At 32.3% G+C, this 15,235-nt stretch overlaps 1 protein-coding gene across 1 annotated transcript in view; it reads left to right on the top strand.

The window, feature by feature from the left end:
- The first annotated feature begins 4,256 nt into the window (after positions 1–4,256).
- LOC143063795 (pappalysin-1-like) overlaps positions 4,257–15,235 on the top strand; it is a 33,813-nt gene continuing 22,834 nt past the window's right edge. Inside the window, exon 1 of the mRNA XM_076236178.1 lies at positions 4,257–5,020. Coding sequence (XP_076092293.1) covers positions 4,621–5,020 — 400 coding nt within the window. The 5' untranslated portion in view covers positions 4,257–4,620. The remainder of the gene's footprint in view (positions 5,021–15,235) is intronic.

The following is a 15,235-nucleotide window of genomic DNA, read 5'->3' as shown; positions in this document are numbered from 1 at the left end:
AAACAGTAGTATTCATTCTTCCATAGGCGACAATACTAACATTTTCTAAAATCACCACTTTTATAATGAAAACCTGGACAAAACAGTTATGTGTGGTATTAGTATAGAAAGCCAAATGCCGGCAAAATATTCAACATTTAAATAAAACTGTGGTCAGATTGTTTAGGGATACTATACTGCATTGTGGGGGAAACAGCTAGGGGTTTCGGGCTACCCTGCTATAACAAATGTTCTGCGGAGTAGCTCACAGTATAAGTTAATAAAACATTAGATCGGATACCAAATGTTATATTAATTCAATTTCAAAAGCCTCGGTCACACCTTACCGTATAGCTCGAACGGACGCCTAACGGATAACTTTTTTTCAATCCGTTCATGTCCGTTAGACGTCCGTTCTTATCCGTTAGACGTCCGACCATATCCGTTGCATGTACGTTAAGCGTACGTTTTATCCGTCGACGTCCGTTCTGTCCGGTGGAAAATTTTGAGCATGTTCAAAACTTTGAACGGACGTCCAACGGATAAAATGTCCGTTGAACGTCCGTTTTGTACGGTACTCGTCCGTTTCGTTTCCGTTACGTGTCCGTTATACATCCGTTGGAGGTCTGGAAAATAAATTCGCCAACGGACTTTTACCGGACGTTTAACGGATGTTGAACGGATGAGAAACGGACTTCTACCGGACGTATAACGGATAAAACGGATGATGAACGGATCTGAAACGGATAAATGCCAATTGAAAATTTTGCGTCAGAAATGCCAATTATTGGTATGTCAGATTTCTTAAGGTTCAAGAATTCTTATTATTCATAATCGATCTTAGAGTAACGGCACGTCATCACAATCAAGCAGTTCATATTCAGGGCAGACACTGCCCTTTGGCGGAATTTTGAAAAACAAACCAAAACCAGTAACACAGAAACATTTTGAATATTTATGCGATTTACATGTTTTATTATTGTTGCCTTTGATTTTTCCGTATATCTTGTTCATCCGTTTTATCCGGTACGCTTCCGTAAGTGTCCGTTTTATGCGGTACTCGTCCGTTTGATGTACGTTCGACATCCGTTCTGTCCGGTACGTGTCCGTTTCTCGTACGTTGCATTTCCGGTGTGTGTCCGTTATGCATCCGTTACACGTCCGTTTTATTCTGTCAGTACATCAACGAAGTCCCAACGGATAACAATTTTGTCAACGGAAAACTTTTATTTTCATCCGTTAGGCGTCCGTTCGTTCTATCTGGTAAGGTGTGACCGAGGCTTTAGGTATCCGTTCGTGCTATCCGGTTAGGTGTGACCGAGGCTTTAAGGATATCATTCATTCGAATTTTCGTGGATATAACACTGTTATGAAGAACACAAACACCCCTGCTAAAGTTACAAATGTATTATGCGTATCGTCTGTTACGTCTGATCCGCATCTTTTTGACGTTAATGTCAATATGTTGTCCTTATTTTAGACCAATTAAATATGATAAATCAATTTGTACTTTTTTCGGAATAGTATTCACATGTCTAGTCTATGGACAGAAGTTTTATATAACTTAACTGTTATAATTTTATATTTAATAAAAAGGCTGTTTATTAGTGTGGACTGGTTGATTACACGGTATTGACGCAATGACGGAGTCATCAAATGGTATTTTTAATACTATATTATAGTTTATTATCATGTTGATTTATGAGTCTGAAAAAAAGACCATGTATGGATGCAAAATTATATCATTTACGTGTGATTATTTGTAAAAAGACTTTTTGAAAAATATTGAAGATAGCATAATGTCAATCTAAAGTCATAAGTCTAAGAAAGACGCATAGCATTTGGTCAACATGATAAGGGAAAGATGAATCAATAAACAACAGTCAACAAGACACCATGAACCCCATCTGAACAGACGCACACCTCCAATTAAATCTTTTCTTTTTTCTATTGAAATTTAATCATCTACAGTCACAGATATGCTTCCGCTCATATCGAGTCTTACATCCGAATTCATGCATGGTTATCTGCTAACTTTAGAATGAGACTTTAAGTAAAAACGAAAAACCTTTCAAGACATAATTTTTTTGCACCTTTAAATAAACCATTACAACAACCCAGTTAGGGTTCCGTATAGCATACCTTTAAATTCCTATGCCAGTCATCAATATCTTATTCCTTTTATATCGGTCGACCTTAGCATGCTAAAGAAACTACCTATGGTATGAATTGTTAATTTGTTCATGTGCTGAATAAGCATGAAATATTTATCACTGGACGTTTAACAAATAATTATATTCATGAATTAAATTCAAACATATTGTTGCATCTTTGACATTTGGAATCTGTAGAAGTTGAAACATAATTGCCAATCATATGATACCACGATTTTTTATTTTGTATATATTTTCTCTCCTATATTCAATCTTGGTTAAATAATTAATACTTGTGACACCTATATGTATAACCACACACACACACATACACACAACAATCCAAAGGTCTCCTGACATCAGCTTCAAGGACAACCATTTTTCACCATTTAAAGGACGTAACAGGACGCAGGACTATTACTTTTCAGTATAAAAAAAAAACAGTTTCGCCATCACCTCAATTTATTTTTTAGACTTATTCAAACTTATTTCTTTCCCTAAATCGTCTGTAGCTTTGGATAACATTTTGATTAGTTATGTTACTGTTTCCTTGTTCAGGGTTTAGATGGGGTGTCCTTCAATTCTAAATTTTTTTTTCAGTTTTTTCTTTCTTTATAATTTTGCCTATTGTTCTAGATTTTTTTTTTTAAATCTATCAACCCATTGATTTCTATTCTTTACTTTTTTGTTCTTTTTTTCTATTCCTTGTTTCTTAAACATTTTTCTGTAGTAGCAGTCCGTTGATCACTATCCAGTAACTAAATATTGAAGTCACTAAATGTAGCATAGCATGTCTTGTTCAAGGAAAACAATAACATATTTTAAATGTATTTTCCTATCAAATATTAAATAATCATCGGTCAATGCCCAGATTGGTCGTTGGTGTTATAAATTTGTCTATAAAAATACAGACGAGACTTGTACATAAAAATGTCTGAATGCATGATTAAGTTAAGTTCAGACTTTAATAGAAAGTTCACATTTATTCACATGTCAATAAATCAGTTAAACACAAATCTTAAATTGTCCTAAATTGACGCAAATTATTTTTTTTTGTTTACATTTTTTCGTGAGGAAGTAACATGTACTGAAATGAACTTGAAGGTACATTGCATTTTACCAAAACACAGTCTATACTCCGACTTTAAACACATGCCAAAGGCCAAACTATTATTGTTAAAGGTATTCTGTTAACAACAAAAGAACAAAAGATGAATAAAACTTATATTCCTGACGTTGTAAGGTATTCTCTTAGTATGTAGAAATGGTGGATTGAACCGTGTTTTATAGAAGTCAAACCTCTAACTTGTATGACAGTGGCATACCATTCCATTATATTTAAAACAATGGATGAACAAATCAAAATAGACACAATAGGCAAAAAATGTCAAAAATAGGGTTACAGCAGACAACACTTTTAAAATATATACTTTTACATTTAACCTTAAAGTTTTTAAACCGTTACCTAATAAAATATTAAAAGGACCAATTTTCAAATACTTGCAAAAACAAGAACTTTTATCTATTTGAAAAAATATCATCACTCAATGGTATTTGTAGCTCAACTGTCGTGTATAAGCGTTTACATATATTATTTAACTTTGAATAATTAAATTTAACCTTGAATAATTTGAATAGTAACGATTTCATCATTAATTCATCTGTATTGTTGAAGAAAGATGAGAGACACTTAACAGTCGGAGGTGCATCAAAGTGCATTCATATTATGATTCAAGTTTTGTTGATCTTTCAAACATGTGTAATTCAAAAATATATAAAAAAAAAAAAACTTTAGAAAAATATTACAACAAAGCAAAGTTGTTTCAGAATCATGACCCCTCGTTTAAAAAAGGGGGGAGCGCACAAAAAATATATAATATAATAGATCCGTTACAGGAAGCATACAGTTTTTATGCATTTACAAACAACTAACAATTTGTTCGTCTTAACGGATTGTCATACTTTAATGATTAAAATGGGGTCAGAATCCCATGTTACAATACAAAATCAAACGGCATGATCGTCCTTGCATGTGTACGTTATTTTATGGGTGGTATGTAATCCATTTTAATCTGTTTTTTAATTAATTAAAATAGTACTATAAATCTATACTAGTAACAATGGGGTGTTTCTTCTTAACAAGTTTTGGACAGTTTCAAACTTTCATGACCTTCTATATGTTGAGGTCACTTCACACTGTATATATTCATCCGAATTTAAAAATTGATTTTATTATTTAGTAAATATCTCAAAGACTTAATAGTACATCCGTACGTAAACAACTACATTTTTCATGAATGTCTTGGATAGTGTGAAATTCCATTAGAAAATTATTCTTAGTATTGGAAAACCGTCAAACAGCGAAAACATTTAAATGTTCATTATGGGAAAACAATAGATATGTCTGGTGCACTAGAACTTATGTCATTTGTTTGTTGTTGAGAGTCTGTAAAAAGAAAGTAACATTAATATTTGTCAGATCGGCAAAATGGACATTGCACGGAATAACTTTTTTCAATACATATGTATTGGAATTATTATATATATGTTCAATGAGACAAATAGTTCAAGAAGTATCAAGGAAACTATTCTAAAAAATATATATCACAAGGAAGCTGTTGTCAAAGAAATTGAGAATTTAAGAAAAAAGTCAAATACGGTGTGTACCAAACCAAAAAGAAAAGGCGATAAAATTCATCATCTTATTCGACATCCAAGAGATACAACAAGTGTCTATGATAAACTTGGCACCCAGAGCGCTGTGTATTTTTCTGGAAAAGAAATTCTGAAGTTAAAAGCATTTTATTCTAAAATTCCGAGTGGCAGTTTTACATTAAGTTTATTGTTAAATCCCGAGGGAGGACAACATGACCCAGTCACCATACTAGGTAAGAAAGTCGTATTAATAATTTGGTTTTCACAACTTATTAATCGGATTACGTCTTTATTAAATACAAGTATTATAATTTTCATTAAATCAGCTATAACTTATGATTTCTGTTTAATATGTAATTATCACACCTACTTAATAAAAGTTAAAATATGTGTGTTAAGAAATGTCAAGTTAGAGTTTTCAATTTTAATGAAATCCGATCTTTTTTACAATCGTTATGAGAAAAATAATTACAAAAATAAACGGATACAGTCAAGTTTACTCCGAAAATGTATGAAATAGTATATTTACTTCTTATATTTACGTTAAAGAGGTTCTAAGTATTGATTTAAGTCTAAAGTCCGATATTTTACACTCCTGTTTAGTTAAAAGGAATAATAACATAAACACGTTGTAGTAATTTTGAAGTCCAAAGTCTAAGATTAAAAGATACCAATAATTGATTAAACATCGATAATACATGTATCACCTTAAGTAAGAATCCAGACCAAACTTATTCAAAGTCATGTGAACCAATTTTTTGTTGTTGTTTTAATGTTATCGAAAAATTATTGAACCAAAGCATGCATGTATACCAAAATAAGTCCTGTAAGCACGTTTTTAAAAAAATATTTATTACGTATTAATTACAAATACTATTTCATCCAGTGGTTATTGATCGCAAGCTAATTAACTTTCGAGTTTGTTGTCGATGTTTTTCGGATCGTGGCATTGATACACAACCAACACAGACCAGATGAAGCAGTGAATTGATAGAGCCATGGTTATATTTTTGTATTTTCTATGCGCTTCCATTTGTGAATTAAACTTTTGTTTAACAGTTGTTAAATGTTTTGTTGTATTAAATTTATTCTTCACATATCAATTTGTACTATTTGCTTGCTATGCACGTTCGTTTACATTCTTTTGTCACGGTTTTCCCTCGAACTTGCGCTTGGCGGTAGCCAAATTTAAAAGTTCTAACGAAAGTTCTCGTAGTTAAGGTCAATGCATACGGGGAAATATCGGCGAATTTGTCTACGTGAAGACAATAATTTATTAGCATCAAATTAAGGAAGATTTTGATAATATAATGGATTTTCTTATATAAAAAGTTCACGTTTTATATTTTTTTTCTTTTTTGCTTATGTGCTTTGTCTATATGCCTTTTTGTAATTTTTTGTTACATATGACGTGACTCTGTACTTTTAAAAACATCCCGTCATTGTGTTATTGTGCTTTGATAATTTTTTGTATTCTTGTCTTTAATTTTTGCTAATGTGCTTCTTTGTTATATAATTTTGTTTATATTATAGTGATTAATATTAAAGGGAAAATTCGCGATTTTTTACTTATGGTTTAAATATGTTCATTATGACATAAGTTATAGTTATTGACCAAGCAAGTCGGTATATAGAATTTAATCTGCACAGCTCAGGTGACCCTTATTAACCCGAACGACGTAGGAGTTCGGGTTAAAGGGTCATCCTGAGCGCGTGCAGATTAAATTCTATATACCGATTTGATTGGCCAATAACTGTTTTAACACATGACGTCATTGATTTACGTGAACGTTTTAGATGTGGACGATGTTCCGCAATCCACGGATCCTAGGAAAGTTTATTTTAGGGTAAAGAAAGGGTGAAATACGACTTTCATTGGTAAGTTTCAAATTGATAATTTTTTTGGGGGTTTAGACTTACTGTAAAATTGCGATTTAATGGTAGATTTTTTTTTAATGTTTCTGCAAGGATTTGTATAGTGAGATCTCACTATACAAATCCTTGGTTTCTGTTAAATCTATTCCCATTTTTATTTAATAAGTGACGTTTAAGACTTTGACAAATTGAGTACTTTCAAATCGTTGTATGAAGAAAAAAAATCATAACCGGAAGGGTTATTGAGTTTAGATTAATTGCTTTTGAATTTCTTTCCATCAATGATAATTTTATGCTTTAATAGAGAAAGATAAACCGAGGAAGATGTTAGTTATATTACCTAAATTTTTAATGTTGAATAAACGGAGAATACGTTTCTCTTTCCAATGTTTTACTCCCCCTTCCCCAAATTTCTTTGTATCTACTGTATTAATTTTTAAGACACGTCCATCTAAATGAAGTCTGATTGATCTCCAGCTAATCTCCCTGTTTTCAAACAAACTTAAATATGACCCCCTTTAAATTCGATCCAAAAATATGGGGAATAGATATTCAAAAAGTCGTTATAAATTCCATTGAGTCTAAAACTAATCCAAATCAGATTTCTTTTATTCGGATATTCTTAGATACATTTCTTTTTTGGCGGAAATTACCAAAAAATGTTTTAACTATCTTTCTGACTTTAAAACACTGATTTAAGATTTATGTTGTACGCAAATTATAATAAAACATTTTATGTTCAAGATAAGATGTAAAAAAAAAGAATGAGAAACCTTTCTTTTTTCCTATTTTGAAACTACGATGTTTGTACAAAGTTCAATTGTGTCGTAATTTCAAGGCAGATGGCGGATTCGGGGTGGGGACGAACATGTCGTTCACCCTAGGATTGGACAAAGTATCGTGTTTTGCCTTAAAATCGTCAATATTGTTTTTAGTCTCGCTACACGCGGTGATATATTTTTTAATTTGATAGAATAGCGCCCCTTTCAAAATCTAGGAACCGCCCCTAAAGGTAAAAATAGATTTGAACTGTGCAGTATATCTGAGGTAGTTAATGCACACCTTTGCTGTGCATTATCCAGATTATAGCACAGTAAAAACAAAGAGATTTTACCCATGCCATGTGTTAATATATATATTCACAAAGTTTTATCGCTGTAATTGCAGTAATAAAGGAGAAATTTAATAATCAATGAAAAAATATTAACAACTTCCTGTAGGTCGTGACGTTTTCTCCTGGTTTTTGCATGCCGGGATTTAAAATGCAATCATTAAAAGTCTTGGTTTTTAATGATATTTTAACGTAATCGTAAGCGCGTCGATGACTTCTGCTTTATCTAATAACCAGCCGATAATAAGAAGATAAAACGCACAAACGTGCAATTGTACATATTCATGAGATAAATTTTCTATGTTAAACGTATATATTCAAATTAATTTTTTAGACAACACAAAATGTTAAAAATCTATTTTTAATTAATGCATTTTCGGACTGATAAGGTGAACAAATTAAAGTACAAAATATGTAAAGACAATATGTTGGTGTACTCTTATTGACCTTTTACTGTCTCTGCTATGACTAGGTTTATACGATGTGTGTATTCACAGTTCTGTGGCAAAACTCGTAGATGGCTTGTTGAAAGGTAAATTGTTATTTGCACTTCGGTATCATGTTAACCACGCCTCTCGGGCACACCTTGCCAGGTGTGACTGTCTATTCGGATCAGTGGATTATAAAACAAGGGAGCATTTAATACACACATTTAAAATACATATTCAAGTTAGTGACAAATGAAAATAGATCGCCGTGGAATTATTTAATTATATTTGGTGCTATTATTTATTTGAATTCAAATAAATTAATTTACTAAGAAATAAACAATTTTCGGTAAAAGATGGGAAACTTAATTCATGTGTCAGAATGAAATGATATACACCTCTTGTCCTTGATTTATGTCTCATAAAAAAGGGGAACTTAGAAATTAGAAATAGCTTTACCAAAGCATTTTGATTGTCTTTTAGGCAAAAAAATGTAAGAGAATACTTACATTTAGACTTTTGAAACCCATGTATTAATTATTATCTTACCTCCTATACATTTCCAGGAATATGATTGGTTTAAAGCGTCCGCGTGCGAACCGTGTATATTTGATATTAGGTTAGTAGGGAGGCGGGGCTTATCTCATACACGGTTAGTAGTGGAGTTACGTCCCTTTATATTCCATATTAGGTAAGAAGGGGGCGGGGCTTATTTCATACACGGTTAGTAAAGGTGTTATGTCCCTTTATAAAAACAAACCGGTACTGAGAAAAAATCTTAAAAGTTCCAACAGACAAAGAAATTGATGATTAAGATTGAAATAAATTCATAAAACACATTTAAACCTTACAAGTCGTTATTGTTGGCATCTGTTTTTGTAGGATCAATAGAAGTAGTACCTAAAATATGTCTACCGCTTGGCATTAAATCTCGGTGTGGTAGGAAACGATTATTAACATACATTCGAGACCAAATACAGTTGTTGTAATAAAACTAATATTTTAGTCATGCATAACTGATATTGACGAAATTAGAATAGTTCGTCCCTACATCGTTGTTCTTGAAACAATCATTATTAGTATGCATGTAAGTTTCCTGACGTATAAGCGCCATTGAGGAAGAGCTCCAGAGAAAGCAGAATAGTAGCGTTTCGTTAGTTTGTTTGTTGGGAAAGGAGAGGAAATGCAAACCAGTTGTACTGATAACTGAACGACAGAATAACCATACAAGCATATATAGTCAACACAACCAGAAAGAGTTCCAATCGTTGGACGGGGAATATAAAGGCTTCCAAGAATGAACAAGTGACATGTCTAACTCTGAACAGTTAGAAAACGGACTATCGACATCGACCGCTTGTTCTTGATATTTGAAACTGCATGCATATATACGTATACGTTTATGATAGTGATGAGTTCTTGCGTCTGACAAAAACTAAATTCCTTCAATCATGGTTATATCTTGCCATACGTTTATATTGGTTCGTTTGGGGATTACTCAAAATCGTTATTTAAACATCCTGTTTGTGAGATGTAGATTCATTTCAATACCGAAATTTCTACTATATATTAAGATTCACAAGTTATAACACAGAGAAGCTCTGAAGGTATAAATCACTCCCATTTTGTTTGGGTGTGAACCATCGATGTTAACAGCAATATTAAAGAATAAGATGATGATGGTAGAAAGAACTATGGGCGTCATGTGGCAAATATTACATGCATATCAGACCATGAGTTGTCAATCTGTATGAAAAGATTTCCAATACAACCATATTATTGAGAAGGAATGTTTACATGCTATAGTCTCGTACTAGTATTACAAGGTTCTTGTGGCGTTCACCTTGGACACACATCTTTTTAACGATGTTTAAAAAAAAAGAAAGAACCAATTTAATGTCATATTTCCCTATTTTTTTAATATAACTAAAAGTCTTTTATCTGACAAGAATAACCCTATTTAGCGGACAAGCAATTTATTTTTATAATTAGTGTCCGTCCAGTGGCATATATAACAATTGTGATGACGAATTCCTTCCTTTGTTCGAGAACAATCTTATTGAAATATAAATCTGTGATTTTACTATGTCCACAACTACGATGAACCAAAGCAAGTTATACATCGACCTGTATTTAAATCAAATTGGTTCTCTTCTTCTTCTTCTTTTGGTATACAATAGTCTATCGACATTCGATGATTACATACTGTTGGCATACGTGAACTAGTCTATTTACAAAACTTTTACACCAATTTATTCAAAATATTTTTTTTTTCTTATGTTCAATGTATACATGTATATATTTTAAATTGCGCTATAGTTCCGTAACTTCCTACCCAGTCGTATAAACGAATCGTCGACAAGTGCGTTCATTTTTTAAATCAATATTTCTGGTATGTTCCACTCTGTCCTTCACTATTGACAACGAGTATATATTATATTTTCCCAAATTCACCCTTGGAAAAAATATTTAAATAGATTTTAATTTCATCAAATCTTATTTTTTGGGGTATTATTTATATTTTTATGAATAATATTCTTTACACCAAAAATGTTATTTATAAACAAGCGTATGAGTTTAGTAATGACAAGTAAGACAGACTTGTATATTATACATCTGATAGTTCAAAAGTTATCGGCCGTGTACACTGATCAATACCTGCAGAAGTGAAACGATGTATGAACTTGCAAGCCCGACAGGAAATCGCTTGAATACCTGGACGTGTCACCTCACACCCCTCACAATACCTTTGGAAGTAATACCTTTAGCCATGCTGGTGATCAGATGAGGGAAGATCAGAATTTATTTGAAAAAAGTTTATTACTTTAAAGAATTATGAACAAATTAGATTTTCGAAAACAATTTTCACGGAACACTTATTTATGATTTCAACTTTGACTTTTTACCTAATTCCAATATTAACAGTTTAAAAACAACAGACCATGGTAATTAAAAAAAAATAAGAATATTTTCCGTATCAAGTTAGTCGGATAAAACAACCGTACGAGTGACAAGATATCGACACGCAATTACGACTACATCGGTTACTGTCGTTTTGTTCCTTTGTGGTTTATAGACATATCGTTGTTATTAATCGAGAAAGAAGACAAAATGGCCGAACGCAGAGAATTGATACTCTAAATTTAAAATCGATGGTGATCGCTTATCTAGCAGAATAAAACTTTAATATCTATGAATTTGAGCATTTTTATACAGAATGAACATAATATCAATTTTTGATTTTTTTGCGAAGTTTCCCTTTAAACACAATGCAGACTGCTGTACCCCTATTTTTAACAATTTTACCTATAATGTCTGTTTGTTTAGTTCACACATCGTTGTCGATTTAATGGAATTGTATGTGACTGTCATACAAGTAAGAGGTTTAGCTAGCTATAAAACCAGGGGTCTGTTGTTCAACTTGTCGTTAGTGCTAACGTGTCGTTAAAATTTCTTAATCATTCGATTAAAATCAATCATTTGATTAGTTTAATCCCAAGTTGAACAACAGACCCCAGGTTTAATCCACCATTCCCTACATAAGATGTCTGTACAATGTCTGTACCAAGTCAAGAATGTGACAGTTGTTATTCATTCGTTTGATGTGTTTGAGCCTTTGGTTTTGCCATTTGATTAAGGACTTTCCGTTTTGAATTTTCTTCGGAGTTCATTTTTTTTTGCGATTTACTTTTATTTATAACTGTTACAAAACTTAGCTTATCGACGACATAAAACATTAATTTAAAAAAAAAATATGTGAAGTTTCATTATAATTCGATAAGTTAACTAAAAAATAATGATGATTTTACAAAATAACATTTGCAATCCTTAAATTAAAATGAATACAAGTGTCAAGATCATAAACACAATATTTATTATTGGCACTGCTGTGTTGACATGAATTGTCATTGTTATTGTTTTAATTAAAAATTGTTTACAAAACTTTTTTTTTTGAAAATTTTTGAAATTGTAAGGCTTTTCTACCTCTGAAACAGTTTACCTTGCCTGTATTTGGCGAAACGTCTAGGAAATTTTGGTCATCAATGCTCATTGTACTTTTGACCTTTTTAACTTTATTTATATTCGAGCGTCACTGATGAGTCTTTTGTAGACGAAACGCGCGTCTGGTGCAAATACAAAAATTCAATCCTTGTATCTATCATGAGTTCATTTATTATGATCTATAATATTAATGATGATTCATTCCAGTATTTTTGTCATTTTACACTTTTCCATATTTGTATTTAGTATTGATAGTTTATTTCAAACAAAATCAATCCCAAGGTTTGATTAGATACTTAGTATAGAACTATAGCCCTAGACTTCGCACGTCTTTGTGGTATAAAACCTGTGCCAACATTGGGTCTTCGTGTGGCTGTGAGGAATGTACAAATTCCACGGCCGACACTCGGCTAACCGAGAGATTGGTCGGTTAATCTATATTGAGTATGTGGCTATATGGGCGATTGGTCTGTTAATCGGGTTGGTTATACGTCTGTTAAGAGTAAAACGAACAATGTAATGTTAAACTCTATTTAATATACATATTTTTGGCATATTATAAGAACCAAATCAAAAAAAAAAAAGAAAAGTGTCTGACAAAATGATATCTATCATAGAACAGTTTTCACCTGTAAAAACATTTCATAGTCTGAACAGTTTTCAGTAAAACTAAAAGGCGTCGCGCAAGTATGTTTTATTTATGCTTATACGCATAGCAATTTTTTTAATAAAAGGCGAACAAACAATTTTAGATATCATTTAAAGGACACAAAATAGTCCTTTGGTTCTAAAAAATAAATTGACATTAGTAAATATTTCATAATTGTAATATAACGTGAATAATACCTCGTTTTAGTGAAAATTATGGGAATACAGTCTGTTAATGGGTTGGACAATTGAAATTGTGTCAGTTAAGAGTTATTTAGCCACGATAATAGTTTTGCTACCTTTATATTTTCCCATTGAAAAACTAAGAATGAGATGTACTTGAGTAAAAAAAAAATGAAACTGAATACGGTGCAACAGTATCCTTCTAGTAAGAGCATTTTTATTTTGACTTTCTTTGCATTTTATGGAAGGATGTTTCTATGGATTGGCCGCTGGAATATGCATGCATTTATTATTAACGTTTTCAATCAGACTTTTTGTGTGTGTGTTCAGAGTAGCACGTTCTCAAATCCGACTGAAAGTGTCTTTCTAATACAGCACTGGGTACATATAACGTGTTGTCGTTCTCATATGCACATAATGTTTGTCACTGGACGTGAATCCTAATTCGTCAGAACCATCCAATTGATTCTTTTCTTCTTTTACTTAATCATGTTAATCATATGTTGTTAATAAATCATTCTTAAGAAGTAAGTGGAAAGAAGCGAATGCAGCTACATAAGGTTATCTTAAGTTTTAACTCATTTCATTCCATTTCTAGCTATAGGAAGATGTGGTGTGAGTGCCAATGAGACAACTCTCCATCCAAAAAACAATTTAAAAAAAAGCAAATCATTATAGGTCAATGTACGGCCTTCAACACGGAGGCTTGGCTCACACCGAACAACAAGCTATAAAGGGCCCCAACATTACTAGTGTAAAACCATTCAAACGGGAAAACCAACGGTCTAATTCCTTTCTACATAAGTGCAGAGGAGAACTACACATGTAAAATTCTAGTATTTGTCACCAATATGAGTACATCGCAATCCGTTACTGTTTCAACACTCAGGGGTTTCATGTCTGTATTCTTAAAAACATATTATTTGTTCTCTCTATTTTTAGCAATGCATCAGTCTCTCCTGTTCTTATCTATTATTCTATATTCTGCGTCTCCATCCAGATTCTCGTGTATACAACGAGGGTCCGGATCGGGGTGTTGTTTATTTCTGTGCTATTAAAATTGTTATGTCACTTTTTTCAATGTTATTTATCTTACTCATTATTCTTTCTCTATTCTTTATATCTTAGCATCCCAATATATTTTACTTACTGATGTTGAGTTTCATTACGACGTTTATCTCTGATTTATATACTGGTTACCAATGTAGATGGCAAATTGGTGGCATTCATGGCAATTAAACAGAATCCACATGATATATGCGACATTCTTGGATGAAATTAATATTACTACATTATTACACTTTTTGAAACCATTTTTATCAACTTTCATTTTCCATTGTCTAAATTGTTCATTGTTCATGTGTTGTTCCGTATATTTTATGTTTCACTGCCCATGTGATGTTTCCGTTTATTTTAGCCGCTCGTCTTGAGCCTATACCCATTTGATTCGATCACACCCAATATAACAATAAAATTATACTTTATTGCCATTCATTACTCTTAACAGACCAATTAACAGACCGAGTTTTATGCATCCGACCCATTAACAGACCAGGTTTTAAATAAAGATTGATTTATGTTACGAAAACACAGATTTTCGTGTAGATTTTTCACACAATGATATCAATATGGTTAAAAAACATAATGCCTGTCTTTTTTCGATGTTCAAATAATTGCATGCAAGTAAATTCAACCAACGTGTCATTTTGTGTACTTTATGTGTGTGTAAAATGTGTATTTTATTGATGAGTAACTCGCCTTTTCATTTAATAGATCGTACATTGAAGCTAGAAAAATAATAATTACACCACTGCATTCAGTACATTGAATTGTTTTGTTAGACATGAATAATTCTTATGATAACAATATATTTAAAAAGTTATACCATGAAACATGCTGAACTTTCTATGATTTTTTCGATAACACCTGGTTAACAGACTTTAGCCAACACGATTAACAGACCAACCGCCGATATAGCCGCATACTCAATATAGATTAACCGACCAATCTCTCGGTTAGCCGAGTGTCGGCCGTGAATTCGCAACCAAGTCGTGTCTGAATGGGGATGTTTAATGCAATACCTTGCATGTGTAATGAGAGTGTCATGCTCTCTGCACGTCAAAGAATCTATGCACCAACTCTTGGAGGGGTCAGTAGGTGGACTGCTCAAAGGCAAAACGTTGGTCTCTATTCAACTCATC

Source organism: Mytilus galloprovincialis, chromosome 2, assembly GCF_965363235.1.
Source record: "Mytilus galloprovincialis chromosome 2, xbMytGall1.hap1.1, whole genome shotgun sequence".
Lineage (NCBI taxonomy): Eukaryota > Metazoa > Mollusca > Bivalvia > Mytilida > Mytilidae > Mytilus > Mytilus galloprovincialis.
This window is presented reverse-complemented; position numbering and strand designations above follow the sequence as displayed.